This window comes from Salvelinus sp. IW2-2015, linkage group LG19, assembly GCF_002910315.2.
Source record: "Salvelinus sp. IW2-2015 linkage group LG19, ASM291031v2, whole genome shotgun sequence".
Classification (NCBI taxonomy): domain Eukaryota; kingdom Metazoa; phylum Chordata; class Actinopteri; order Salmoniformes; family Salmonidae; genus Salvelinus; species Salvelinus sp. IW2-2015.
Window position 1 is genome coordinate 1,168,179 of NC_036859.1, and position 25,642 is coordinate 1,193,820.

The 25,642-nt window shown below is 42.1% G+C and overlaps 1 protein-coding gene and 1 long non-coding RNA gene across 3 annotated transcripts; one reads left to right on the forward strand and one right to left on the reverse strand.

The window, feature by feature from the left end:
• Positions 1–232: 232 nt before the first annotated feature.
• LOC111979690 (zinc finger protein 420) lies at positions 233–6,294 on the reverse strand. Of its 2 annotated transcripts, none has more exons than XM_024010326.1 (4): positions 5,868–6,294; positions 3,118–3,864; positions 2,091–2,858; positions 233–1,778 (listed from the first exon to the last, which is right to left on the reverse strand). In XM_024010326.1, the coding sequence occupies exons 1-4, from the start codon at positions 6,136–6,138 to the stop codon at positions 841–843; spliced, it is 2,724 nt and encodes a 907-aa protein (XP_023866094.1). In that variant the 5' UTR covers positions 6,139–6,294; the 3' UTR covers positions 233–840. The 2 variants fall into 2 exon arrangements, with proteins under 2 accessions (XP_023866094.1, XP_023866093.1); XM_024010325.1 differs by having other exon boundaries at positions 233–1,781.
• LOC111979691 (uncharacterized) lies at positions 5,221–25,126 on the forward strand. The gene is made up of 4 exons (XR_002879351.3): positions 5,221–5,391; positions 20,730–20,827; positions 21,055–21,146; positions 22,820–25,126. It is a non-coding gene; the product is annotated as an uncharacterized lncRNA (long non-coding RNA).
• Positions 25,127–25,642: the final 516 nt, after the last annotated feature.

A 25,642-nucleotide genomic window follows, 5' to 3' on the forward strand; every position in this document is an offset into this window, starting at 1 on the left:
TTAGTTGTATGAAGGGTGATACAGGTAGACATTGAGTCGTTTAATTTTTTTAAACGAGTCAACCTTAAATCTATGAATGTGAATTTTAATTCTAAAAGCTAGCTACATCAACATTGGACCCATCAACCAAAATTGAAAYCTGTCTGCAAAATAAACTACTTCCGCATCAAATTTTTGTTACTGAAAATACCAGAAAAGTGAACACYTAAGTTGGAATGGCAAAAAATAGGAATCCTCTTATAAAACATTTTATTTTTTACTGGCAAGTAAAACAGTGAACCCACAAGATTGAGACATTCACAATTTTACATTTACTTGAAAAATATATACAAGCAGAAAAATAACAATATTTTACTCAAACTAGGCTGATTTTCCTGTGTTTTTGGTAGCTTGAGTAAAAAAAAAAAATCTATTTGAACTACTCTACTCATTCCTTGAGTAGTAGACAAACTTACCATCAAGGTCTCTCTAGTAGACAAACTTACCATCTCCGAAAAAATGGTTACGTAACCCTATTAATTGGATAAATTATCCATACGTTTGATGTAGAAAGAGAAGAAAAAAAACATTTCATTATTCAAATTTTTCTTTCACCTTTTTTTTTTTATACATTATTGGAGATACCTGATGACAACAAACTAAGCACTACTCAAATGTTCCATTTAATCAAGTGTAATGGAAACCATATAAAACAAACATATTAAGTCTTATCAACACAATATAGTTGGACTTCCAAATTGTTGCAACACCAAGTTATTACCAATAGCAGCCATATGTTCAATACTCATTTTACAACACCAGTATTTGATTGCATTTTGATGAAGCCCATCTGGCCTTTAACTACCCTGTATGAAGTCTCTGATGAGCTTTCAGGCTRCTCTTCTGAGTGAAACTCTTACCACATATCTCACAGCAGTAGGGTTTCTCACCAGTATGAGTGCGCTGGTGTCTTTCAAAATGACTATGGCGATCAAAACTCTTTCCACAAATGGAGCATATGAAACATCTATTTCTTGWGTTGTCTGTGGTGGCAYTGCTGCCCTCTGTGCTGTCAAAACCGTCTATACCAAGGGCAAATAAAAGGCCTTCTTGACTGTTTGGTTCTGTGATGTACTCTCTCAGTGCCGTTTCCTTCACTACAGGTAGTGGTACCCGGTCCTGAAACCTGGGTAGTATTGTCCCATTGCCATCCTCTCGGTTCCTTGCATGTAGAGCCATTCCTGCATACTGCTCTTGCTCAATCATTTCCAACTTGTTTTTCTCATCCTGAAAAGACAAGTGTTCAAGTTCCACCTCTCTAGAAGCTGACGAATAGAACCCGTGGTGGTGCATTCCGTCAAAAAGACGGTGATTGTATTTGACAGTGGGCGAATCTGGATGGGACTTCTGCTGCTTTATACCATCGAAGGAGCAACCTGGRTGTACAGATCCAGACTCGTTATCATTGTGCCTCTCTGCCGTAAAAGATCTACATAGCTGACTCTCCCTCTCATCCATGACATACTCTGRGTCATCCTGGTAACCTGGTCGCTCTGTGCTTTGTTGGTGTTGATGTCCAGACAGATTGATTGTCTGGGATTTAAACTCMTTCTCTCGCTCTGTTTTCACTACTAACCCCTGCCCCCTTCCCCCCTCCTGGTCTTCACTGTCCCCAGAGCTAGGCTGTTCTTCAGCAAGTRAAGCCTGAGCCCTCTGTTCCTCTGGGTTCTCTGAGGGTCTAGGGTGGACATCAGGCTTCTTATCAAGTTGAGGTTGTTCCGTTAGCATTTCAACACCATCTGCTTGACAAAACAAGAGTACCAAATATTTTAGCATTGATTATAACATCAAAATAGCAATCTAACATTAGCTGTTAAACTTCATCCTAAACCACTGAGAGACCAGGAAAACATTTAGTATCTGTCCCAAATGACACCTTATTCTGTATGTAGTGCACTACTTTGATCAGAGCCCTATGGGCCAAGGTCAAAAGTAGTACACTATAAAGGGAATAGGGTGCCATTTAGGATGGAACCTTAGAACAATTAACAGATTAACCTTTTTATTTATTTATTAAAAGTATGAAAAACATCATTATTTTTGTCTCTTACCTCTGTGAGTCTTCAGATGCCCTTTGAGGCTGCTCTTCTGGTTGAAACACCTTCCGCATATTTCACATCTGTACGGTTTCTCGCCCGTATGAATCCGCTGGTGCCTTTCCAGATGACCAACCCGCTCAAAAACTTTCCCACAGAATGAACAGATGAAGCACTTCTTGTCCTTGGTGACTCCTTGGAAGGTTCTCACGTTCCTTGGAAAACTAGAGAAGATAGGGCTATGGTTCAGTGTAATCCCTTCCATGCCCTGTGAGTTTGACTGTACTGTGCCGTCACTTGCTATCAACAGCGTGTCTGAAGGTCCAGAATGTTGCTGTCTGAGCTGCAAAATCATATCCTCTCTGACATCAACATATGGTTTTCCTGGAAATGAAGCACTGCTGCATGACGCCTCCACCATTCCTGGGACATGATTTAAAGGTGAGTGGTCAGGGAGACACTGTGACTTGTGACCAGAACTGCTGAAATATTCTGAATTGCTTGTCTCAATATCATGGTCTGCTTGTGAACCAGACATCCACGACTGGCTCCCTCTCTCGTACAATGACAAGTTAGCAGCCAGTTCTTCTGCGCTTCCTGCAGTCTGCTCTTCTCCTTTATGATTCAGTGTCTGCGATGCATCCTTCTGCTCCTCTGGCTCCGACTTCACAGGTATCTCAGGAGTTTGGACCACTTCATTATTTTTGTTGCATTGCTCTTCCTCAGACTGACTTCTATCCAGGGCAGGCATCTCCTCGTTGTTCGCTTGTCCGTCTATCGAYACTGTGTGGAAATATTACATTTGATTAATAAAATAATGAGGCAGGGAATTGTTTATGTCCTATAATAACCAATATATTGGTGTTATTATCTAGTGAGTGTTCCAAATTGTACCCAATTACCTATAAAATGCACTACTTTTGACCRGAGCCCTAWGGGCTCTACACGATATAGGGAATAGGGTGWCATTTGGTACGCAGCCATGGAATTGCCTATGATCTATAACCAATGTACTGTTTACATAGYGATTCTAATCTCTTACCTCTGTGAGTCTTCAGATGTCCTTTGAGGCTACTCTTCTGGTTGAAACATCTTCCACATAGGTCACAGCTGTACGGTTTCTCACCCGTATGAATTCGCAGATGCCTTTCAAGATGACCGTAACGTTCAAAACTCTTTCCACACAGTGTGCAAATGAAGTGTTTCTTAACCTGGCAAAATCTCTTGGTCCTCGCTCTCCTTGCCGTATTATAATTTGAGCCAAAACCCAACACACTTCTAGGGTCTGGGTTCGACTGTACTGTGCCGTCACTTGTTCTCTTGAGTACGTCTGACTGCCGATAATGTGGTGGCCGTCTGAGCTGTGCAATCATATCCTCTCTTACATCAAAATATAGTTTACCTGGAAACGAAACACTGCTGCATGACGCTTCCTCCTTTCCGGAATTTCCAGGAGGTACAGGAGAGTGACCAGGGAGACACTGGGAGTTTTGCCCTGAACTATTAAAATATTCCGAATTGCTCATCTCCATATCATTGTCTGCTTGTGAACTGGACATCCACTGCTGGCTGTCTCTGTCATACATCGACAGTTCGGCATCCAGACGACCTTTTTCCTTTCTCCCTGTACTTTGCTTCGCTTGTTCCAGCTCCACTCCTGGCTCAGTCTTCACCTGAGTCTCATCTGCACGTCGAATGTCTTCTTCATCCCTTTCATTACCATCTTCCCCAGACTGCAGTTTCTCAAGCGAGGTCCTCCCTACACAAGTAGTACCGCTTTTACCTGGCCCTGTGGAAATTAAGAAGTATCGCATGTCATCAAAATCCTTCATTGTTTGTTTTAATAATAATCCAAATGGAGCCGTGTCTGTTAGGGTTGGGCAATGGGAGACCTCTTCTATGATATTCTACTCCAAATATTGCGATATAGTCATTTTTGCGCCGTTAATGACTAGATAATTCCAGACTGTGCAATTTTTTTGGCTTATTTGTTTACGATATTAGTCGCATTCTCATTAAATAATGTTATGTCGAAAAAAATATGGCTTAGTTTATTCATTAAGAAGTGGTCAGATGACGTGGATGCTACTGACAGGACTGTTTTGCTAGCACAGACTGGAATATGTTCTGGGATTCGTCCGATGGCATTGAGTAGTATTACCACCTCAGTCACCGGCTTCATCAATAAATGCATCGATGACCGTCCCCACAGTGACCGTACGTACATATCCCAACCAGAAATCATGGATTACAGGCAACATCCGCACCGAGCTTAAGGCAAGAGCTGCCGCTTTCAAGGTTCGGGACACTAACCCGAAATGCTTATAAGAAATCCCACTATGCCCTCCGATGAACCATCAAACAGGCAAAGCATCAATACAGGACAACGATTGAATCCTTCTACACCGACTCTGATGCTTGTCAGATGTGGCATGGCTTGCAAACTATATCAGACTACAAAGGGAAACCCAGCTGCGACCTGCCCAGTGACACAAGCCTACCAGACATAATATTAACATTACCTCAACTAACCTGTACCCCCACACATTGACTCGGTATCGGTACCCCCTGTATATAGCCTCGTTATTGTTATTTTATTGTGTTACTTTTTTAACTTTAGTTTATTTAGTAAATATTTTCTGAAAACTGCATTGTTGGTTAAGGSCTTGTAAGTAAGCATTTCACTTTAAGGTCTACACCTGTTGTATCCGGCGCATGTATAAAAAAAAATGGATTTGCACCATATTGATACTGCATAATTGGTAAAGCTGCAGTTTGGATTTGTACATTTAAGGCTCTTGCACTTTACAATATATTGTCAATATCAAATATCATAACATTCGATTTAATCATATATCAGTCCAACCCTAGTTTCTGAGGGGTTGTGTCAAAGAAGGGTGCAACGGTATGTAATAATGACATGACTTCACAATCACACCATCACTAGCCTTGTCCGAGCCAGAACAAGTTACATTTTAGCAGACACTCTTATCTAGAGCTCTTAACCTCTAGGTTTCCGCCCCTATCACTCATCTGCAGGAAGAGAGGTAATTGATTTTATCCAGCGAGGAGGTGGCTAAACAAGAAGTTTCACTCTCCCCAAAATAAACCCAATGCGTTATTTTGACCTAAGCTTTTTTTTTTGACCTAAACTCGTCCCTTGCCTTCCCGCCTTTGGGACAACGACCCCCATTGTTAGGGCAGAGATATGCGCAYCTCGTCATTATATAAAGATCTCTGCTTTATCCCCTTACAACAGTGTATGATCATATCAATCGGTTTCACCGGCGCTACACGGAATGCAATAATATGTATTGTAAGTAGACAATAGTGCACGTKTTTACAGTGATTGTAGATAAAGATAGGCTTTATTTAGTGTATATTAAWTCCATTACATATATTGCAGGAGGTGCATGCGCACTTGGTCAAAAACAATACTTAAATTCTTTAAAGACGATTTTTTTCGGTGCATGCAACTTTTTATTTTGAGCTTTTTTAGAAGTACATACCGTTCGTAACGACATTAAACTACATTCGTTATTAAGTACCGTTTTTACATGACTAATCTTGAAAAGCTGGTGAATGGCTGCGTCCTGGGTTTAAGGATAATCAACATATTCTGTAAATCCAGATTTTGGTTCAATGTGAACGTGAGTGGGCCGATTAAATAAACCTACATTGTCTACCTGAAATTGTGCTATTGCTCGCTGACCAATGTTACGTGCACAGTTACGTATTGCTAACTATTGATTGATAGTAGAGTTGCTGCTAATACTACGTCGTCGTACCCACCTTCCCTCCCAAGGTTCTCAGCAGCGACTGATCGACCATGATGAATGCGTCTTCGAGCTTGAATCCCACGAGTTCGAGCTCTTCGAAGCTCGCTGTCAAGTTGTTGTAAATTATTTTTCAGGACGTTGATTTCATTTTCCCGTTGACACATTTCCACACGTAACACAACTATACCATCGTCGACTACTTTGCTAATTTCTGCAACCGCAGCTTTAGAAAGTACCTCTATGATGGAAGCGATCTGCGCCCGTAGAGAAACACTGCTCAACATTTTCAAATGTTGAATTAATCTTAACGCAGCTCTGTCGTACTCCTGCAAAAGATTGGAACTTTGTTACTGAGTAACGTTAATATGCTACTGGTGGGCTAATCATTTGGTTTAAAAATGCTAGCTACAATGTTACCCGTGTAGTTCTGTGTCGCTGCTCGTTTCTTCTTCTTTGAGATTGGGTTTGCGGATCGCATACACTGCCATCTACTGTACGGGAGTGTGAGGTCAGTCATGGCCTACCTACAATACATACAATTATTTGAATTAGTCTGGTTCCTCTATAGATTGTCGCCATTGTCTAGGACCTATAGGAACGTTGACTGAATAGTCTGCTTTCTACTATTTAGCGAGAGGCAATACCTATTTCTATAGAAGAAGCACATTTTTATTCTCAGGTTCTTAATTCATCAACTCATTTATCCAGATGCCCAGCAGTAGCAGTGAGTGGGTAAAATCACTGGGGAGAAAAAGTCATACTACAACCTATGTGTTGTGATAATTGTGTTTGTTCTATGATTTATCTTGTTCATTCATATACCTCGCAACAGTGATATATATAGGCCGAGACAATACGAAGACWGTGGCAGAATAAATTCAACCACACCTTTTTGTTTTATCACAAAACCGGACAGCAACCTCTGTCCAGTGAAGTTCACAAAGCATATTGCATGTACAGTTACATGACCTACCTACAGCTTGGTCAAGCAAGTTCATGTTTCTGAAATTTTCGGACCACTAAACATCTATTGATTTAGAACCACAGAGAGTTCTGGCAAGTCACAAAGAAAACAGGGGCTGCCTCCACTAATCCAGCACCATTTCAACTTCATCAAATCGCCTTTGCTCAGTCTAATAGTGACAACTAAAAGATACCAAAAACAATTGTCCAATCAATGTAAGCTAAATATGATGTGGCTGTCCATGGTTCTGACTTCTGTGTGCGCATGCGTGTTTGTGCAAGTAGAAAAACATGTTGACTCAACCTTGTAGAGAAGCGCCAATGCCCTCTCATGTTGATGAAACGGTCTATCAAGCTGTCATACAGTACAGACCATTATTTTTTGTTGTCCTAGGCTACCTGACTAAAATGCTTGCTCGCTAGTCTAACTTCCATTCATGGGCAACGTTATTTAGTTAACTTCTACATATTGAACTTCCATCCTCTCAGGCCAGGGGCACAAACAATGTATGAATTAATGGTTGAATCAGAATTAAGTAAAACCACAAGTCCAAATCCCTATCCATGGCTAATTTAGGAAAGGGACCATTTTACTTAGCTGGCTAGCTAGCCACCGGACGACAACACAACTAGATGTAACAATTCTAGTTTCTGTCAGTGACGTATGSTCTCAATCGGATTTGATAGGAGTGACGCCAAATCCAAGCTGGCTTCCCTTGACACTTTTTTTGAGGTTCACGGTTGAGCTCGATCAATTTAGCTCATTGGGTTTAAAAAAAAAAAAAATAGTCAAGGAGGCCAGATGCTCACTGGCTTCTCTTGCCTTCAACGCTACGGGCTGCAACAATGTCATACTCGTTTGGACTAGACAGCATTGGATTGATGGCCTATACATAGAGACAGAGGGGCGCTGTTTCGCTTGCACTGATGTTTAATGTAAGATACATTCAGCCTCTTGCAAATTGAAGGAAAAAGAGGAAACAGAGAGATGAAAGATATGCAGTAACAGTCAAAAGTTTGGACAGACCTACTCATTCAAGGGTTTTTCTTTATTTTGACATTTTTCTACATTGTAGAATAATAGTGAAGACATCAAAACTATGAAATAGCACACATGGAATCATGTAGTAACCAAAAAAAACTGTTAAACAAATCAAAATATATTTTATATTCTTCAAAGTAGCCACCCTTTGCCTTGATGACAGCTTTGCACACTCAAACCCCAACTGATATACATTTCAAAGATAAGATCGTAGCTGAGAATTCGTTTTTTCCAACTGCTTACGTTTTCAAAACTCTACACACAATTCCCAAAACTGCACACACAAAATGCAAAATGCCTCACGTCTCCTTCAAAATGGAACACTGCATTCAAAATGCCATAAACACATGTCAGAATGAAGCATTTGCATCAAATGGCAAACACTGCTTTCATAATAGTACATTTTTGGATATACCATGTAAACACTGTTGTTCTAAATCTAAAGCTCTTTGGTCTTTCATAGGCTTATATCTACATTTCAATACAATGTTCTACAGTGAAAGTAATCTGCTGAGAGGGGTAACAAGTACACTGTAAACAATGTAGAAACAGAAAATATTTATTAGGCCAAACATTACTGTTGTATACAGTAGCATACAACAAAACCATAAACATATGTAAACCAAAAGTATATTCTTTAGAATACAGTAAAGAACACAATTGTGTGTGTGGCATCCCGGGGGGGCAGTCCAGGAATTGCTAGGGGGGGGGGCAGTCACCAGTGCTAAGCTACGCTTCATCTCTTCTCCGGCCTGGGTCTGGCCACAATACTTCGTCCACATCACAAGATACGTTTTCTCTTGCCAAACATCGAGGGAAGTATCTCCTAGCRTGGCGTATCCAACCTTGGACAGAGGCAACCTCTATGTCCCCACATGCGTCCTCCATTGCCTGGAGAAGCGGCATGCKGSCATAGGGTTGGCGATCATACACTTTCCAGCGCCAGGCTGAGAAGAATTCCTCTATGGGATTTAGAAAAGGTRAATATGGGGGTAGGTACAAAACTACAAATTGTAGATGGGTGGCAAACCAGTTTTGGACCAGAACAGCCCGGTGAAAACTAACATTGTCCCATAAAACCACAAATCTAGCAGGCTCCTGATCTGGATCAGGGACAAGCATTGTGTAAATTGCCTCCAGAAAAGTGAGCATATGGCCGGTGTTGTACGGGCCCAGTGTGGCATTGTGATGGAGGACCCCGTTTTGAGTGATGGCAGCACACATAGTTATATTACCCCCACGCTGTCCAGGGACATTGGTAATTGCCCTCTGTCCTATTACATTTCTTCCGCGGCGCCTGGTTTTGGTGAGGTTGAAGCCAACCTCATCCACATAAATAAATTCATGGCGAATTACATGGGCATCCAGCTCCAATACTCTCTGTAACAGACAAAAGGATATACAGATGAGTAGATATGGTATGTCTGAAGTACTGGAAGTAGTGTTGCATACATACGTCTACAAAGTCATGTCGCATATTCTTGACTCTGTCAGAGTTTCTCTCAAATGGCACCTTGTAAAGTTGTTTCATCGTCACTCGGTGCCGTTGGAGGATGCGTTGTATGGTCGACAGGCTTACAGCATTGATGTTGTTAAATATGGTGTCATTATTCAAGATATGCTTTCTTATCTCTCGAATCCTAATTGCATTGTTGGCCAAAACCATATTTATAATTGCAGTCTCTTGTACATCTGTAAACAAGCGTCCTCGTCCTCCATGATGTCTTTGCCTTTCCACTCTGTACAGAATTCAAACACAGTATGTGTTCAGCATAGGAACTGTAAACAATGTACAAAAAATGTAGTACAGCATGATAACCAACCTCATTCATTCAATGCAGTGCAGTAAATGGATGGCTTAGAGTTACAAATGTTTATGCAATACTATGCAGTCATACGTATTTTACAGTACATTACTGTAATGCTAAAATAGTCATTTAGATAGTTGCATACCTGTTCTCATTTCTGAARGTTTGAATTATGGAAGCCACTGTAAATCGACTCAAGTTGGGCTGGACTCTCAGTCCAGCCTCTCTCATGGTCAAACTGTGGTTGATCACATGATCAACAAGTGTTGCCCTAATCTCATCAGAGATGGCTCTCCTTCCTTCTGTTCTTTGCCCTCGTCCTCTTCTTCCTCATCCTCTCCCTCCTACTCCTCTTGCTCTCTGTCCATTGTTGGCATCCATTGTTCAAAACAGGCWATCTGACCTTTGACCTATTTATAGGCCTAAGTCGCTCTKGATAAGAGCGTCTGCTAAATGACTTAAATGTAAATGTTAAATGTATACTACAGTAAAGCAGTGATTGGTTAGTGATCAGTTAAGCTATTAGTGTTTGCACATGTGAGGAGTGTGTGACCTGGTGAATAAGTGTAGCATTTTGATTGGTTGTGTTTGGAAAAGGAAAGCAAGTCACTTCCTGTTAGATWTTTGTGTTTTAGGTAGAGAATTGTGTGTAGTGTTTTGAAAAAAGTGTTTCATGCAATTGACAACTGAGTCAAAGGCTGAGAAATAKCTTATGGTTTTGGATATTTGGTGTGTAGTTTTGCACTTTGAGTGAGAGGTTTCAAAAATCGTGTGACATGAAAAGATTTTGTGTGTAAGCAGTTGGAAAAAACTGTAATCAAGGACATTTTAGCTGGGCAAGAGTTTAGAAATAGGCCAATAATTATTTTGATCACAAGGCTCACCACCTTTGTGAAGAGGGAGCAAAAGGGCCGCCTTTCAAACCTTGGGGATAGTAGCAGATATAATCATTAGGTAAAAAATATGGGTCAAGGATTCCGCAATCGGGGGCAGAGAGCTGCAGCAAAAATGGATCAAGCATATCAGCTCCAATGGATTTTTTTACATCAATATTTCTACATCAAGGCATCTAGCACATCACGGAGAATAMATTGTTTAAATGAAAACAAAGATTCACTAGAAGTTGACAGGTTAACAGTCAAGTCAGCTAGAGGCTGGCAGAGGGAAGAGCAGTTGATTGACTGACCAGGGACATCAACACCAACGTTTCTCTCAAATAAATCAAAGCAAATTTTATTTGTCACATGCAATAGGTGTAGAACTTACTGTGAAATGCTTACTTAAAAGCTCTTAACCAACAATGAGATTCAAGAAATAGAGTGTGTGTGTGTGGGGGGGGGGGGGTCAATGTAAATAGTCCATGTGGCCGTTTGATTAATTGTTCAGCAGTCTTATAGCTTGGGGGTGGAATCTGTTAAGGAGCCTTTTAACCGAGACTTGGCTCTCCGGTACTACTTGCTGTGCAGTAGCAGAGAGAACAGTCTATGACTTGGGTGACTGGAGTCTTTGACAATTTTTTGGGGCCTTCCTCTGACACCGCCTAGTATATAGGTCCTGGATGGCAGGAAGCTTGGTCCCAGTGATGTACTGGGCTGTACGCACTACCTTCTGTAGCGCCTTATGGTTGGAGGCCGAGCACGAGCAGTTGCCATGCAACCGGTCAGGATGCTCTCGATGGTGCAGCTGTAGAACTTTTTGAGGATCTGGGAACCCATGCCAAATCTTTTCAGTTTCCTGAGGGGTGTTGTGCCTTCTTCATGACTGTCTTGGTGTGTTTGGACCATGATAGGTTGTTGGTGATGTGGACACCAAGGAGCCTGTGAAACTCTCGAACCGCTCCACTACAGCCCGTTAATGTGAATGGGGGGCGTGTTCTGCCCCCCTTTTCCTGTAGGCCACTATCCGCTCCTTTGTCTTGCTCACGTTGATGGCGAGGTTGGTGCCAGGACAACACACTGCCAGGTCTCTGACCTCCCTATAGACTGTCTCATCGTTGTCAGTGATCAGGCCTAACACTGTTGTGTTGTCAGCAAACTTAATGATGGTGTTGGAGTCGTGCTTGGCCACGCAGTCGTGGGTGAACAGGGAGTACAGGAGGGGACTAAGCACGCACCTCTGAGTGGCCTCCGTGTTGAGGATCAGCGTGGCAGATATTTTGTTGCCTACCCTTATCACCTGGGGGGAGGCCCGTCAGTAAGTCCAGGATCCAGTTGCAGAGGGAGCTGTTTTAGTCCCAGGGTCCTTAGCTTAGTGATGAGCTTTGTGGGCACTATGGTGTTGAAGCCCTGAGCTGTAGTCAATGAACAGCATTCTTACATAGGTGTTCCTTTTTTGTCCAGGTGGGAAAGAGTGTGGAGTGCGATTGCGTCATCTGTGAATCTGTTGGGGCGGTATGCAAATTGGAGTGGGTCTAGGGTTTCCGGGATGGTGGTGTTGATGACCAGCCTTTCAAAGCACTTCATGGCTACTGATGTGAGTGCTACGGGGCGAAAGTCATTTAGACAGGTTACCTTCGCTGTCTTCGGCACAGGGACTATGGTGGTCGGCTTGAAACATGTAGGTATTACAGACTCAGTCAGGGAGAGGTTGAAAATGTCAGTGAAGACACTTGCCAGTTGGTCCGTGCATGCTCTGAGTATCCGTCCTGGTAATCCGTCTGGCCCCGCGACCTTGTGAATGTTGACCTGTTTAAAGGATTAGTGTCCCGCTCCTTGAAAGCGGCAGCTCTAGCCTTTAGCGCGGTGCAGATGTTGCCTGTAATCCATGGCTTCTGGTTGGAATATGTACACTGTGGGGACGACGTCGTCGATACACTTATTAATGAAGCCGGTGACTGAGGTGGTRTAATCCTCAATGCCATTTGATGAATCACGAAAGAGATTCCAGTCTGTGCTAGCAAAACAGTCCTGTTGCGTGGCATCTACGTCATCTGACCACTTTTCTAATGAGCGAGTTAGTAGTACTTCCTGCTTTAGTCTTTGCTTGTAAGCAGGAATCAGGAGGATAGAATTATGGTCAGATTTGCCAAATGGAGTTCAAGGGAGAGCTTTGTATGCGTCTCTCTGTGTGGAGTGAGGGTGGTCTAGAGTTTTTTTTATTTTGTTTGGTTGCACATGTGACATGCTGGTACAGATTAGGTTAAACGGATWTAAGTTTCCCTGCATTAAAGGCCCCTGTCCATTAGGAGTGCTTCTTCTGGGTGAGCATTTTCTTGTTTGCTTATGGACTTATACAGCTTGTTGAGTGCGGTCTTAGTGCCAGCATCGGTTTGTGGTGGTAAGTAGACGGCTATATCTATGAAAACTCTCTTGGTAGATAGTGTGGTCTACAGCTTATCATGAGGTACTCTACCACAGGCGAGCAATACCTCAAGACTTCCTTAATATTAGACATCACGCAACAGCTGTTATTGACAAATAGACACACACCCCCACCTCTCGTCTTACCAGACAAAGCTGTTCTGTCCTGCCGATGCACGGAAAACCCAGCCAACTGTATATTATCCGTATTGTCGTTCAGCCACGACTCGTGAAACGTAAAAGTATTACAGTTTTTAATGTCCCGTTGGTAAGATAGTCTCGAACGGAGATCATCAAGTTTATTCTCCAGTGATTGCCCGTTGGCCAATAGTAGATGGTAGAGGCGGGTTACCCACTCACCGACAAATTCCTTACGGTAGCAGAAACATTATTTACAAACAATGTGAAAAAACACACAAAATTGAACAGTTGGTTCGGAGCCTGTAAAACGGCAGCAGTCCCCTCCGGCACCATCATAAAAGTCTGCCGACATAAAATAATGATTAAAAGCATCACATCCCATTATTCTCAGTTATGATGCCAGAGTCTGACAGAACTTGCTTAGGCAGGGAAGAAGAGGAATTTGTACGCATCAGTGCATTCATTTTTTTTTTTATTGCATTTCTGACACCAGCAGAGTCAGAGATACAGTAGATCTTAAAAAGTAGCTTTATTTAGCTTTCTTAATCGATATAGTACATCTGTTTCTCAATTTTCTGAAAGATTGCCAGTCCACTACATTGTCCGTTTTCCCTTGCTTTGGCCCAGGCCTGATTTCTCCTTTGAATGAGCTCAGATAATTCAGAAGAAAACCAAAGGTTCGATCGATCTCTGAATTGTTTAAAAGGCGTGTGTTTATCTGCCAGAGGAATAAATATGGAGGATACATTTTCTAGAGCCAACTCAGGGTCAGGAATACAGGAGACAGTGGGCTAAATCAGAGTAGAGCCTGAGTAGAGATGACCCGACGAAGATACAAGATCGAATCGTTGTCCTTGTTGTGCGTCTGATTCAATCACTATTGGAGTATACTAGAGTTGCGGACATTCCATTGATATGTTCTTCTTTCCTTTACCTGATTAGTTGGATGTTGTTAGGTTAGAGTACTTGTTGGTTATTACTGCATTGTCGGAACTAGAAGCACAAGCATTTCGCTACACTCGCATTAACATCTGCTAACCATGTGTATGTGACAAATACAATTTGATTTGATTTGATTTTGTGATTTATGATGCGCATATTTTTCTATTTTCTCATTTGTTGTTGCTAAATCAGAGTAGAACATGTCAATTTGTATTTTGCTGTTTCGTATCTCCAATACATATATGGGACAATGATCACTGAGATCATATGCAAATATTCCACTCGACAAATAGTTATTAGTAAGAATTAAAATCAATCGTTTTTCACATTTAGCCGTGTGGGTTTTGAGATCAATTGAGTCCGATTAAAATCAATGCATACTCTTAAATTGAGCTGTGGCTGGGGATAGCAAATCCAGATTCAAATCCCCTAAAATGACCAACCCYGAGGACAGAAAAGGTGTAAACTCAGATATAGCACCAATAGCATCCGCCATGACAGCAGGGGGGCGGCAAATCCCATTTTCATCCATATCGGGTGAACCGTTTAGAAATTACAGCACTTTTTGTACATAGTCCCCCCATTTTAGTGGACCAAAAGTATTGGGGCAAATTCACTTATGTTGATTAAAGTAGTCACAATTTTAGTATTTGGTCTCATATTCCTAGCACTCAATGAATAACATCAAGCTTGTGACTCTACAAACTTGTTGGATACATTTGGTGTTTTGGTTGTGTTTCAGATAATTTTTTGCCCAATAGAAATTAATGGTAACTAATGTATTGTCATTTTGGAGTCACTTTTATGATAAATAAAAATACAATATGTTTCTTAACACTTCTACATAAATGTGGATGCTACCATGATTACGGATAGGCCTGAATTAATTGTGAATAGTGATGAGTGAGAACGTTACAGACTCACAAATATCATACCCCAAAGAAATGCTAACTTTTCACCATTACAATAACAGGGGAGGTTAGCATTTTGGTGGGGTATGATATTTATGCACCTGCTAGAGTACAGAGGCAGAACAACAAATAACGTGTCACTGTCCCAATACTTTAGGAGTTATTATATATGGAGCGATTTCAGTGTCAATTATCAWCACTTATTGCAGGCATTTTGCWGGTATGGTTTATTACGATACGTAGCCTGTACTAGAGAAATGTGAAGTTTAAAATAAAATGWATGTGCTAATTGTTAATGGCTACAACCATCGAACTAGCAGTAGCAGTTTAAAGGATAATAAAAAAACTAACTTTATAAACATATCTTATTTATCGTTATCACTTCAATTCAGGCAATTTATCACGACATGGATTTTTGTCCGTATCTACCTGCTCTGAGTTCAGGAAGTTCATGTAAAGCACAACATGTTGCTTGCTTAACGAGTTCTTCCCCCGATCAGCTCACACCGAGACTCAAACTCATGACCTCTGCCTCGCAAACACACATGACCCTCCTCCTGAAGCATTCCAACCCACCAAGCTATTAAAAAAGGCCTTCTTTCAATTGCTGAAGAGGCGACACTTCAGGCAGAGGAATGAGTGTCACAGATCCCTATCTGCTACGCTAATACAAGTCTTCAAGATCCAGCAAAGTTACTCATCAGTAGAGCGTGGTTCGGTGATCCATGCTTATGTGATGAGATCTTGCCTGAGACCTGAAGACATGTTAGTTTGACATGTGTTTGTGTTAGTTTCAAGTCTCTGGCAAAGGTAGTCATTATAAGATTAACATGGGTCTGACTGGGTGGACTGTGTTAGCCTGTTGAGCTAAAGCCTAGGCATTGGTTCTGTGACTTGAATGGGCCTCTTCAAGGAGGAGGTCAAAGGGGCGTGAAGTGTAACACCGATGGTTCTGTGACCACGCTCGTGTGATGAGTAACTTGTCTGAATCCTGAAAAGTTGCATTGTCTAGCATACAGGAGACCTAGGTTAGAACCCCATCAGGCAAACTAACACATGTCTTCAGGTCTCAGGCGAGGTTGCTCATCACATGCTTGGATCCACCAAACCACCTCTGTTGCACTCTCATTAAATGGGGTGCACAGATCTTTCTGTTTCTGTTTGCCACAAAAAAAGTGTTGTTGTGCATTAGGACTGATTTTGAACCTAGTCAGTTATATTGGTGCCTTGATCTTTGAGTATGAGGTCAAAGGCGGGTGAAATGCTATGTGGGCTCACCCAGTCTTGTGACACGAAGGAGACCTGGTTCGAATCCAGTCATTCACAAGAGCAAGATTAAATAGAAGGAGTGGAAAGCCTATCCTTAGAAGGAATATGACAGGGCTATTCAATGTTATTCTTATTTGTTCAAATTGTGTTTTTTCTGACACTCCCTTCTAACGCGGAGAGGGGATCAGAAGGCACATCCATATTCCAGAGAGTTTTAGCTTTCAGGAAACGGTTCAAATGCTAGAGCCAAATTCATAGGAAGAAAATAAATTCAACATGCCACATTAGCTTCAGAAACTGCCAGAAGCTATCTATGTTCTCCTTTAATTTTCCTGGCTGGCAAAGTACCAGGATGATGTCTCTGGTTTTTAATCTTAATTTAGAGAACTGAATTCGAAAACTTAATCTGGATGCATCTATGAATCTTTGATAAACTTTAAATGACAGTTTGTAAACTTGAAATACAGACAATGAGTGCAATATCTAATATCTACCATATTATTTTTGGGCCTCCCGAGTGGTGCAGTGGTCTAAGKCAGTGCTAGAGGCGTCACTACAGACCCAGGTTCGATCCCGGGCTATGTCACAACCGGCCGTAATCGGGAGTCCCATAAGGCGGCGCACAAATACTTACATTATGCCTAACCTTAAATTAAGTCCAAAATGCAATTTGTTCCCCATTAATTTTGATGATAACTTTGTTGTTGTGAGCCCCCCGAGTGGCACAGCRGTTTAAAGGTGCGTTAATACAGATCCTGGTTCAATACCAGGCTGTGTCGCAGCCGGCCGCGACCGGGAGACCCATGAGGAGACGCACAATTGGCCCAGCGTCGTCCGGGTTCGGGTTTGGCCGGCCGGGATGTCCTTGTCCCATCGCGCTCTAGCGACTCCTGTGGCGGGCCGGGTGCATGCACACTGACAAGGTCGCCAGGTGTACGGTGTTTCCTCCGACACATTGGTGCGACTGGCTTCTGGGTTAGGCGTGCATTGTGTCAAGAAGCAGTGCGGCTTGGCGGGGTTGTGTTTCGGAGGATGCACGGCTCTCGAACCTTCGCCTCTCCCGAGTCCGTACTGGAGGTACAGCAATGGGACAACTGTATCTACCAATTTGTATTTATAAAAAACTTTGTGGCTGTGTCATCTATTGGACACGCACGCATGACCCGGTCGTCACTAGTTACCACACCCACAAAGTAATAAGCCCTACCCATTTCTACAATTGATCTTTTTCAAATGTGATTTTAAACCTTAACCCTAACCTTAATGACACTGCTAACCKTATGCCTAACCCTAACCTTAAATTAAGATCTGAACGCATATTTTTGTTGTCATTCATTTTTATGATATAGCCAATTTTGACTTTGTGGCTGTGGTAACTACTGGAAACCACAGTACACCCCTACCGGCGAACGATGAACTCAACTCTAAAGAGTCATGATTCTGCAAGCCTCTCGTTCACTATAGGGGGCTTATTGGAGCTGTCATTTGTTACTGAGACTTGTAAAGTGGGCTTTAAACAATGTACATTTTATTGATACATTTCAAACAAGATGTAGTTTTGGCCACAACCGGACTAGATTGTGAACAAATCTTGGTGGTGTTCTCGAGCTCGAGTTTTTATGCGAGTAAAGTTGCCTAATTATCAGATAAAAAATATCATGACAGGTCTGGTAAACTTTCCAAATGTTGACAACAAAATACGCTAGACAATGTGGGATCTTTTTGTGTAGGTAAAAGGAATTCTGCGACAAATGTCGGTGGAAAGGCTTTTATGTGCAAATATTGATCTAATAACTATCGAAGTAAACGTCATGCGATGAGATGTTATGTGGTCCCCCCACTACATCTCGTCTGGAAAGCTGGCGGTTTATTAGGCCAGTGGTTCCCAAACTGAAAAAAACAACAAACACAATTATTTTTTTGGAACTCAGTCCGACTTTCAAACTTACTCTTGAAAGTTGTAATAGTGGAATGCACAAGATGCAATTTCGAAATTGGGTAGTGCATCATCAGTTTTCCTCTTGTCATGTCAGTCATTGCATACCTTAGAGAGCTATTTATAACTGCACATTTTTGTGGCCTTTTATTGTCCCCAGCACAATGTACACCTGTGTAATGTCCAGGGGTATCGTCGGACGGGGGCCGGACCCCCCCCCCCCCCCCCGTCTCAGCCTCCAGTATCTATGCTGCAATAGTCTATGTGCCGGGGGCTAGGGTCAGTCTGTTATATCTGGTGTAATTCTCTTATCTGGTGTCCTGTGTGAATTTAAGTATTATCCCTCTAATTCTCTCCCTCGCCTCTCGAAGGACCTGAGCCCTAGCACCATGCCTCATGACTACTACCTCGCCAGTCCACCTGGTCGTGCTGCTGCTCCACTTTCAACTGTTCTGCATGCGGCTAAGGAACTCTGACCTGCACCTTGCTTCTACATCTGCATTGCTTGCTGTTTGGGGTTTTAGGCTGGGTTTCTGTATAACACTTTGTGATATCTGCTGATCCCAGTCCCAGTCTGTCTCCACATGCTTCAAGATGGCTACCATTGTTCCTGTACCCAGGAAGGCAAAGATAAAGGAACTAAATGACTACCGCCCCGTAGCACTCCCTTCTGTCATCATGAAGTGCTTTGAGAGACTAGTCAAGGATCATATCACCTCCACCTTACCGGCCACCCTAGACCCACTTCAGTTTGCATACCTCCCCAACAGGTCCATTGACGACTGCACACTGCCCTATCCCATCTGGACAAAAGGAATATTATGTAAGAATGCTGTGCATTGACTACAGCTCAGCATTCAACACCATAGTACCCTCCAAGCTCATCATCAAGCTGGAGGCCCTGGGTCTCAACCCGGCCCTGTGCAATTGGGTCCTGGACTTTCTGACGGGCCGCCCCCAGGTGGTGAAGGTAGGAAACAACATCTCCACTTCACTGACCCTCAACACTGGGGCCCCACAAGGGTGTGTGCTCAGCCCCCTCCTGTACTCCCTGTTCACCCACGACTGCGTGGCCATGCACGCCTCCAACTCCATCATCAAGTTTGCAGACGACACAACATTAGTGAGCTTGATGATCAACAACGACGAGACAGTCTACAGGGAGGAGGTGAGGGCACTCGGAGTATGGTGTCAGGAAAACAACCTCTCACTCAACATAAACAAAGGAGATGATCGTGGACTTCAGGAAACAGCAGAGGGAGCACCCCCCTATCCACATCGAAAGGACAGCAGTGGAGAAGGTGGAAAGTTTTAAGTTCCTCAGCGTAGACATCACAGACAAACTGAAATGGTCCACTCACACAGACAGTGTGGTGAAGAAGGCGCAACAGCACCTCTTCAACCTCAGGAGTCTGAAGAAATTTGGCTTGTCACCTAAAACCCTGACAAACTTTTACAGATGCAAATTGAGAGCTTCCTATCGGGCTGTATCACAGCCTGGTACCGCAACTGCACCACCCTCAACCGCAAGGCTCTCCGGAGGGTTTTGCTGTCTGCACAACGCATCACTGGGGGCAAACTACCTGCCCTCCATGACACCTACAGCACCCGATGTCACAGGAATGCCAAAAATATCATCAAAGACAACAACCACCCGAGCCACTGTCTGTTCACAYCGCTACCATCCAGAAGGCGAGGTCAGTACAGGTGCATCAAAGCTGGGACCGAGAGACTGAAAAACAGCTTCTATCTCAAGGCCAGACAGCAATCACTAACTCAGAGAGGCTGCTGCCTACATTGAGACCCAGTCACTGGCCACTTTAATAAATGGATCGCTAGTCACTTTATACAATGCACTCTAAATAATGCCACTTTAATAATGTTTACATATCTTACATTACTCATATCACATGTACATACTGTRTTTTATACCATCTATTGCACCTTGCSTRTGCCGCTCAGCCATCGCTCATCCATATACGTACATGTACATATTCTCATTCACCCCTTTAGATTTGTGTGTATYAGGTAGTTGTTGKGGAATTGTTCAATTGCTTGTTAGATATTACTGCACTGTCGGAACTAGAAGCACAAGCCTTTCGCTACACTCGCATTAACATCGGCTAACCATGTGTATTTGACAAAAACAATTTGATTTGATAAAACGGGCTTTATAAATACATTTGATTGATTGATTAATGATCATGCTGTTTAATCAGCTTCTTGATATGCCACACCTGTCAGGTGGATTGGATGGATTATCTTGGCAAAAGAGAAACGCTCACTAACAGGGTTTAAACAAATTTGTGCACAAAATGAGAGAAATAATATTTTTGTGCATATGGAACATTTCTGGGATATTTTATTTCAGCTCATGAAACATGGGACCAACACTTCACATTTTTGTTCAGTATAGATTTTATTCTGCTAAATGTTGGACAAATTGAGTTTGGAGTCAATTCAGTTTAGCCTACCTGCCAACATTTTTATAAACCCTATATCTGAAAGTCCTGCAGGAGCCCTCAAGCAGTTTTCTTGATGTCTGCAATCATTTGCTGTTTCAGATAAGTAAATGGACAGCTGTGCTTCAGACTGGAGACCCAGTCAGCGAGGAGATGAGGATGCATTTGGTGTGAAGGACATTCCACTTGGGTTGGCTTTGGTAAATGTCAAGGTCTCTGTGTCCCATGATTCTTGTGTAGTTGAATCAGAGATTATTTTGGGATCCTAGGGGAGCAAAGGGCCTCAACGGTGCATCTCTGTTGAGGCCCTTTGCTCCACTAGGAGCTGCAAGGGACACATAACTCTAGAAAACCCATCTTTAACTCAGTCCTAGACTTAAAACCTGACAAGTTGACAATGCTGTCTGACAATTTCATCCTTCTCTAGTTTGCAGATTTAGAGTCACCTTTCATTAAGGTAGAGAGACCGGATGAAGGACCATGGAGAAGGGGCGCAACATGGAGGACCAAGTGGATGGGGTAACTGAATTCATTGGGTCATTGGACAGGCCTGCTTCCGTTCAGAACAGGGTCTCTGTCCCAAATGGCACCCTATTCCCTATATAGTGCACTACTTTTAAACAGGGCCCATAGGGCTTTGGTCCAAAGTAGTGCACTCTGTCGGGAATAGGGTGCCATTTGGAATGCATTCATCGGGTGAGCTTACTTGGTTTCCAAACCTTGTTATACTGACCATGGTATTGAACTTTTAATTTGATAACATTTTGCTATTATATCATATTTTGGTCCATATAAGGAGGGCATCAAATTCTTGACGTAAGTACATGTACAGTTGAAGTCGGAAGTTTACATACACTTAGGTTGGAGTCATTAAAACTCATCTTTCAACCACTCCACACATTTATTGTGAACAAACTATAGTTTTGGCAAGTCGGTTAGGACATCTACTTTGTGCATGACACAAGTAATTTTTACAACAATTGTTTATTTCACTGTATCACAAATCCAGTGGGTCAGAAGTTTACATGCACTAAGTTAACTGTGCCTTTAAACAGCTTGGAAAATTCCAGAAAATTATGTAATGGCATTAGAAGCTTCTGATAGGCTAATTGACATCATTTGAGTCAATTGGAGGTGTACCTGTGGCGGTATTTGAGGCCTACCTTCAAACTCAGTGCTTCTTTGCTTGACATTATGGGAAAATCAAAAGAAATCAGCCAAGACCTCAGAAAATAATTGTAGACCTCCACAAGTCTGGTTCATCCTTGGGAGCAATTTCCAAACGCCTGAAGATACCATGTTCATCTGTACAAACAATAGTGCGCATGTATAAACACCATGGGACCACACAGCCGTCTTACCGCTCAGGAAGGAGATGTAATCTGTCTCCTAGAAAACGTACTTTGGTGCGAAAAGTGCAAATCAATCCCAGAACAACAGCAAAGGACCTTGTGAATATGAAGAAGGAAACAGGTACACAAGTATCTATGTCCACAGTAAAACTAGTCCTATATCGACATAACCAGAAAGGCCGCTCAGCAAGGAAGAAGCCACTGCTCCAAGACCGCCATAAAAAAGCCAGACTACGGTTTGCAACTGCACATGGGGACAAAGATTGTACTTTTTGGAGAAATGTCCTCTGGTCTGATGAAACAAAAATAGAACTGTTTGGCCATAATGACCACCGTTATGTTTGGAGGAAAAAGGGGAAGGCTTGCAAGCCGAAGAACACTATCCCAACCGTGAAGCACGGGGGTGGCAGCATCATGTTGTGGGGGTGCTTTGCTGCAGGAGGGACATGTACACGTCACAAAATAGATGGCATCATGAGGTATTATTGTGGGAGGCTTGTGGAAGGCTACCCGAAACGTTTGACCCAAGTTATACAATTTAAAGGCAATGCTACCAAATACTAATTGAGTGTATGTAAACGTCTGACCCACAGGGAATGTGATGAAAGAAATRAAAGCTGAAATAAATCATTCTCTCTACTATTATTCTGACATTTCACATTGTTAAAATAAAGTGGTGATCCTAACTGACCTAAGACAGGGAATTTTTACTTGGATTAAATGTCGGGAATTGTGAAAAACTGAGTTTAAATGTATTTGGCTAAGGTGTATGTAAACTTCCGACTTCAACTGTATATATTTTTTTGGCTTTGCAATTTTAACTGAGTGATGTCTTTGCAGGAAACACAAGATCCAGCAATCATGCTATCCAGAATCTCCCCATTGAGAATCATCAGCACTTGGAAGAAGAGGAGAATCATGCCCCACTAACCCTCCTAGAGGAGCAGCTGGCAGAAGATCCAGAGAAGCTCAGTAAGCTGCACCAGTTTGAGAACCGTGGAGAGCAGGAGACCAGTGTTCTGGAGTTTTTAATAAAGATGGAGAAGGAGGAAGAACATTCTGGATTCAGTCAGGATGGATGTCAACAGAGGAACACAGAAAAGCAGGAGAATCCCTTGAGCTCTGAGTTTGTAATGGATGAAAGAGACCGTCAACTGTGGTCGTCTATAGTTCAAGGGAATGACCCTGACATAGTCATAGACACTGACTTTCCTCATTTCTGTTGTTGCAGTATTCAGAGTTTTTCAGATTGCGCCGAAGCTCAGCCCCTATCCCAAATGGCACACTATATTCCCTATTTAGTGCACTACTTTTGATCAGAGCCCTGACTTTTGTTTTGGATCTGAAACTAAATAATTGTGTTCATTGCTACACACCAGAGGGCAGTGTAACACTTCATTCAAAAAATAGCAAATGGTCAGTCACTAGTGTGGTTTTGCTGAGGGAACAAGAACTAACCCAAATGTAAAGTTGTCCTTTACTGTTGGGTCCTTTAAAATAAAAAATAAAACTGTAATGGAGGGGTTGTCAACTCTGGAGGGGTTGTCATATGCCAGAAATAGAGAAAGCTATGATGCTTTTCTAAGTAGTAAGGGCTTTTCAATAAAACACATCTTTATTTTCTATTAGTTACAGCGAACCACGGAAAAGTGTCTTCCCCTTGCACCTAGCCGTATTTCACTGTTGTAGACAGGAGGCCGTCGCAGGTTTAGAACTACTGAATTTATTTAAGCACCATAGAACAAAGCGGGGAAAAACCCAAACACTGTTGTGCTCAAAATATATCTTCATAATGAAAAGGCACAGGGCAAACCCAAAGTGCAAAATATAAAGTACTCAGGAAATAGTAGGAGAGATTCCTTTCAGGAAAACAAGTAACATTTACAATGACCGACAAAGACAAATGGTAAAGGGAGTATATATACAGTGATAGAGTGGGGATTGGAACCAGGTGTGTAATGATGATGAGACAAGTCCGGGGTTGATGAGTGAAGGGCGTTTGCCAGCAGTCGTTTCGGCAGCAGCTAGAGGGCCGAACGCCTGAGCTGGACAGGAGGGGGAGCCAAAGCGAAGGCTGGTGTGACACCGTCGGGGGAATTTGGGAAGGTTGTGGCTGTTTTAACTTCACTTATTGTGGTTATCTATTCAGCACCATGGATAGTGCTGGKGTTGATCAATTGCCCACGAATCTAAACCCACTGTGAATCATGTGCTAAAAGCTAACATTTACTTGTTGCATTCGCTCACCTAAAAATCTATGGTTGGCCCATTTCTAGCAATAAAGTAAATGATCATCTCTCAAGGTTTTGTTTCAAAATGTTTATTTAGTCACAGCATAAAATAAATGAACCGTGAGCCTTCTGGCTACACAATCGTGGACTATACAAAGGGGGTACAAAACATTAGGAACTCCTGCTCTTTCCATGACATAGATTGACAAGGTGAATCCAGGTGAAAGCAATGATTCCTTATTGATGTCACCGTATTGATGTTAAATCCACCTCAATCAGTGTAGATGAAAGGGAGAAAACAGGTTAAAGATAATTTTTTAAGCCTTGAGACAATTGAGACATTGATTGCGTATGTGTGCCATTCAGGGGGTGAATGAGCAAGACAAAAGATGTGAGTGCCTTTGAAGGGGGTTGAATGGGGTAGGGTAGTGGCACCGGTTTGATTGTGTCAAGAACTGCTACATTGCTGGGTTTTTCACGCTCTACAGTTTCCCGTGTATATCAAGAATGGTCCACCCCCCAAAGAATATCCAGCCAACTTGACACAACTGTGGGAAGCATTGGAGGCAACATGGGCCAATATCCCTGTGGAACGCTTTCGACACCTTGTAGAGTCCATGCCCCTGCAAATTGAGGCAGTTCTGAGGGTAAAAGGGGATGCAACTCAATTTTAGGATGGTGTTACTAATGTTTTGTTCACCGTGTATAATCAAATTAAATAAACAAGTCAAGACCCAGCAATTATTATTTTCCATTATTACTTTTATTCAAGACAGAAAAAACTAAATGTTCATAAAGCAGTTCAATTCAAGTTTATTAAAATATTTTAAAAAATGGCATTAACATGAAAAACAGTCTTAGTCAGAAACAGTAACTATAATTGTAGATAGGCCTAACTGTAATTGTAGCTGACTGATTCTCAAGACCCAGCCAAACACAGTGGTGTAAAATACAGTACTTAAGTAAAAACACTTTAAAGTACTACTTATGTCGTTTTTTGTGGTATCTGTACTTTACTATTTATATTTTTTACTACTTTTACTTCACTACATTCTTTAAGAAAATATACTTTTTACTCCATACATTTTCCTTGTCACCCAAAAGTACTCGTTACATTTTGAACGCTTAGCACAACAGGAAAATAGTCAAATTCACACACTTATCAACCGAACATCCATGGTCATCCCTACTGCCTATTATCTTGCGAACTCACGAAAAACACATGCTTCGTTTATAAATTATGTCTGAATGTTGGAGTGTGCCCGTGGCTTTCTGTAAATAAATTAAAAAGAAAATGGTGCCGTCTGGTTTGCTTAATATAAGGAATTTGAAATTATTTATAATTTTACTTTTGATACTTAAGTATATTTTAAACCAAATACTTGTGTACTTATACTCAAGTTGAATTTTACTGGGTGACTTTTACTTTTAC